At 39.5% G+C, this 2,851-nt stretch overlaps 1 protein-coding gene across 1 annotated transcript in view; it reads left to right on the top strand.

Moving 5' to 3' along the window:
- The window catches only part of LOC119595195, a 4,993-nt gene extending 4,733 nt beyond the window's left edge, over positions 1 to 260 (top strand). The window contains exon 4 of the mRNA XM_037944363.1: positions 1 to 260. This exon is cut by the window's left edge and continues 20 nt beyond it. Coding sequence (XP_037800291.1) covers positions 1 to 260 — 260 coding nt within the window.
- Positions 261 to 2,851: the final 2,591 nt, after the last annotated feature.

Here is a 2,851-nt window from a genome sequence, read left to right as displayed (position 1 = left end):
CTAGGGGAAGAGTGCCTAAAGTGCCAGGGGAAGAGTGCCTACAAGTGCCAGGGGAAGAGTGCCTACAAGTGCCAGGGGAAGAGTTCCTACAAGTGCCAGGGGAAGAGTGCCGACAAGTGCCAGGGGAAGACTGCCTACAAGTGCCAGGGGAAGAGTGCCTTCAAGTGCCATTGGAAGACTGCCTACAAGTGCCAGGGGAAGAGTGCCTACAAGTGCCAGGGGAAGAGTGCCTACAAGTGCCATTGGAAGAGTGCCTTTAAAAGGCCTTTGGGAAAGGGTTTTAAGGAGGGTCCCTACAATTTGCCAGGGGAGGAGTCCCCTACAATTTGCCAGGGGAAGGTGCCTACAATTTCCTTTTGGAAGGGAAGGGGCCTACAAGTGCCAGGGGAAAGTGCCTGGGGAAGGATGTTGGGGAAGAGTGCCTAGGGAAGAGTGCCTGGGAAGAGTGCCAAGGGAATAGTGCCTGTGTAAGAGTGCCTAGGGAAATTTGGCGGGGGAAGGGGGGCCTGGGGAAAGGGGCCCTTTGGAAAGGAGGGGCGGGGGAAGATTTCCCTTTTTGTGGGGGGGTTTTTGGGGGTTAAGAGAGCTTAGGGAAGGGTTCCTGTGAAAGGGTGCCTGGGATAGAGTACCGGGGAAGAGTGGCAGGGGAAGAGTGGCAGGGGAATAGTGCCTGGAGAAGGATGTTGGGGAAGAGTGCCTGGGGAAGGTTTCCTGGGGAAGGGTGCCTGGGAAAGGGGTTTTCCGGGGGAAAGGGGGTCCCGGGGGAAAGGGTTTTTTGGGGGAAGGGGGGCCGGGGGAAAAGGGTTTCCCCTGGGGAAGAGTGCCGGGGGAAGGATGTTGGGGAAAAGGGTGCCTGGGGAAGAGTGGCAAGGGAAGAGTGGCAGGGGAATAGTGCCTGGAGAAGGATGTTGGGGAAGAGTGCCTGGGGAAGGTTTCCTGGGGAAGGGTGCTTGGGAGGGGTGCCTGGGGAAGGATGCCTGGCTTTGCCTCCTCCTGCGCTCGGCCCACATGACTCACTGGCTTCATGGTCGCCTTCATCCTTCTCTTTTGCAGTTAAAACTTAAATCTTAAATGGCCTAACCAAACCCCTAAAGGGGCCCAGCCTCTATTGCTTTTGGGGGATGTGACCCGGAAATCTGTTCCCCTGCCGCCCAGACAAAAAAAACCAACAAATGAAACACGGGGGGGGAAGGGGGGGGAAAAGGGGAAAAGAAGGGAGGGCCCGATGAAAAAGTGCAAGCCCCGTACGAAAATGTAAAGGGTTTGAAACTGAAGAAATTTTGACTATTTCCAAAAAGGGAAAAAAGGGAGGAAGTGTAGGAAAAAGAGTAAAGAAGGAGAGCGGGGTCATGGTAAAGGACCAGCCCCTTTTATTTAAAGAAACTTAGAGGGGAAAAACAGTAGCTACCCCCTTAAACCCCCCCCTTTTACCGTGGAAAATGCGCTTTTCGCTCGGAGGAAGGCGGGGGGGGGGGAGGAGGGCCCCCCGGGACCCCATTCTGCAGCCGTTTTTGGGTTTTGGGTAGAAAAGGGGGCCCAAAGATCTGTAAAACCCTTTTGTTTTAAAGTCGGGTGCCGTTTAAAAAGGTTTTCTTTTTCAGTAAAAGCCCTTTACCCAATTTATTTTTTATTTATATAAAAATCCCATTTATAAAATAAAATGTGCCTATGTGAAAGGATTATTTATAAACACACCACAACAACACACACACACCCCCACCCCAAAAACCACAAAACACAAAATATATTATATTATTTTATATATATTAAATATATATATATATAATATAAAATATATAAAAATTTAAATATATTTATATGTAAAATATATATATATATATATATATATATATATTAAAATTATATTATATATGTTTGTGTGGTGTTGGGTGTTGTGTGTTGGGGGTTGTGTGTTTTTGTGTGTGTATACATATATATATATATATATATATATATATATATATTTTTTATATATATAAAAACATATAAAATATACATATTTTATATATTAAAATTTTTTAATATAATAATGTTTTAAAATTTTATAATATATAAAATATATAATATATATTTTTTCTAGTAACTAGTACAAAACCACCCCAACACATTAAAAAAGAAAATCCACACAAAAAACCAATAATATATTAATATTTTATAAAATTATAAAATTTAAAATATATATATATAATATATATATTTTAGATATAGTATACATATTATATTTTATTTAGTTTTATATATATAATATATATATTATATTTATTATATATATATATATAAATATATTGTGTGGTGTGTGGGGGTCTTTTTTTTGTGTGTTTTGTGTGGTTGTGTGTGGGGTGTGTGTTGTGTGTTTTTGGTTTTGTGTGTGTGTGTGTGTTGTGGGGTGTGATTATATTTTTTAATATTTTTTGATTTATATATTATATTATATAATTTATACTATATTATATATATATATTTTATATCTATATTATAAAATTATATATTATATTTTCTCTCTCTAATAAATAAAATTTTAATTTTTTATATATATATATCTAATTTATATATTTTCTTTTAATTATTATTATTATATTATTTGCAAAATATATATGTTAAATTATAAACACACACACCACCCACACACCACACCCAACAACACACCCAAAACAACACAATTTTAAATATGTGTTTTTTGTGATTGTGTTGTGTGTGTGTGGGGTGGGGTGTGTGTGTGTGTGTGTTGTGTATGTTTTTGTGTGTGGGTGTGTGTGTGTGGGGTGTTTTGGTGTGTGTGTTTGTGTGTGTTTTGGGGGTTGCTTGTGTTTATATATATAATATATATATTATATTAAAATTATATATATAT

This window comes from Penaeus monodon, chromosome 35 (assembly GCF_015228065.2).
Source record: "Penaeus monodon isolate SGIC_2016 chromosome 35, NSTDA_Pmon_1, whole genome shotgun sequence".
Taxonomy (NCBI): domain Eukaryota; kingdom Metazoa; phylum Arthropoda; class Malacostraca; order Decapoda; family Penaeidae; genus Penaeus; species Penaeus monodon.
Note: the sequence above shows the minus strand (reverse complement) of the source record. Positions and strands in the feature narration are given on the sequence as shown.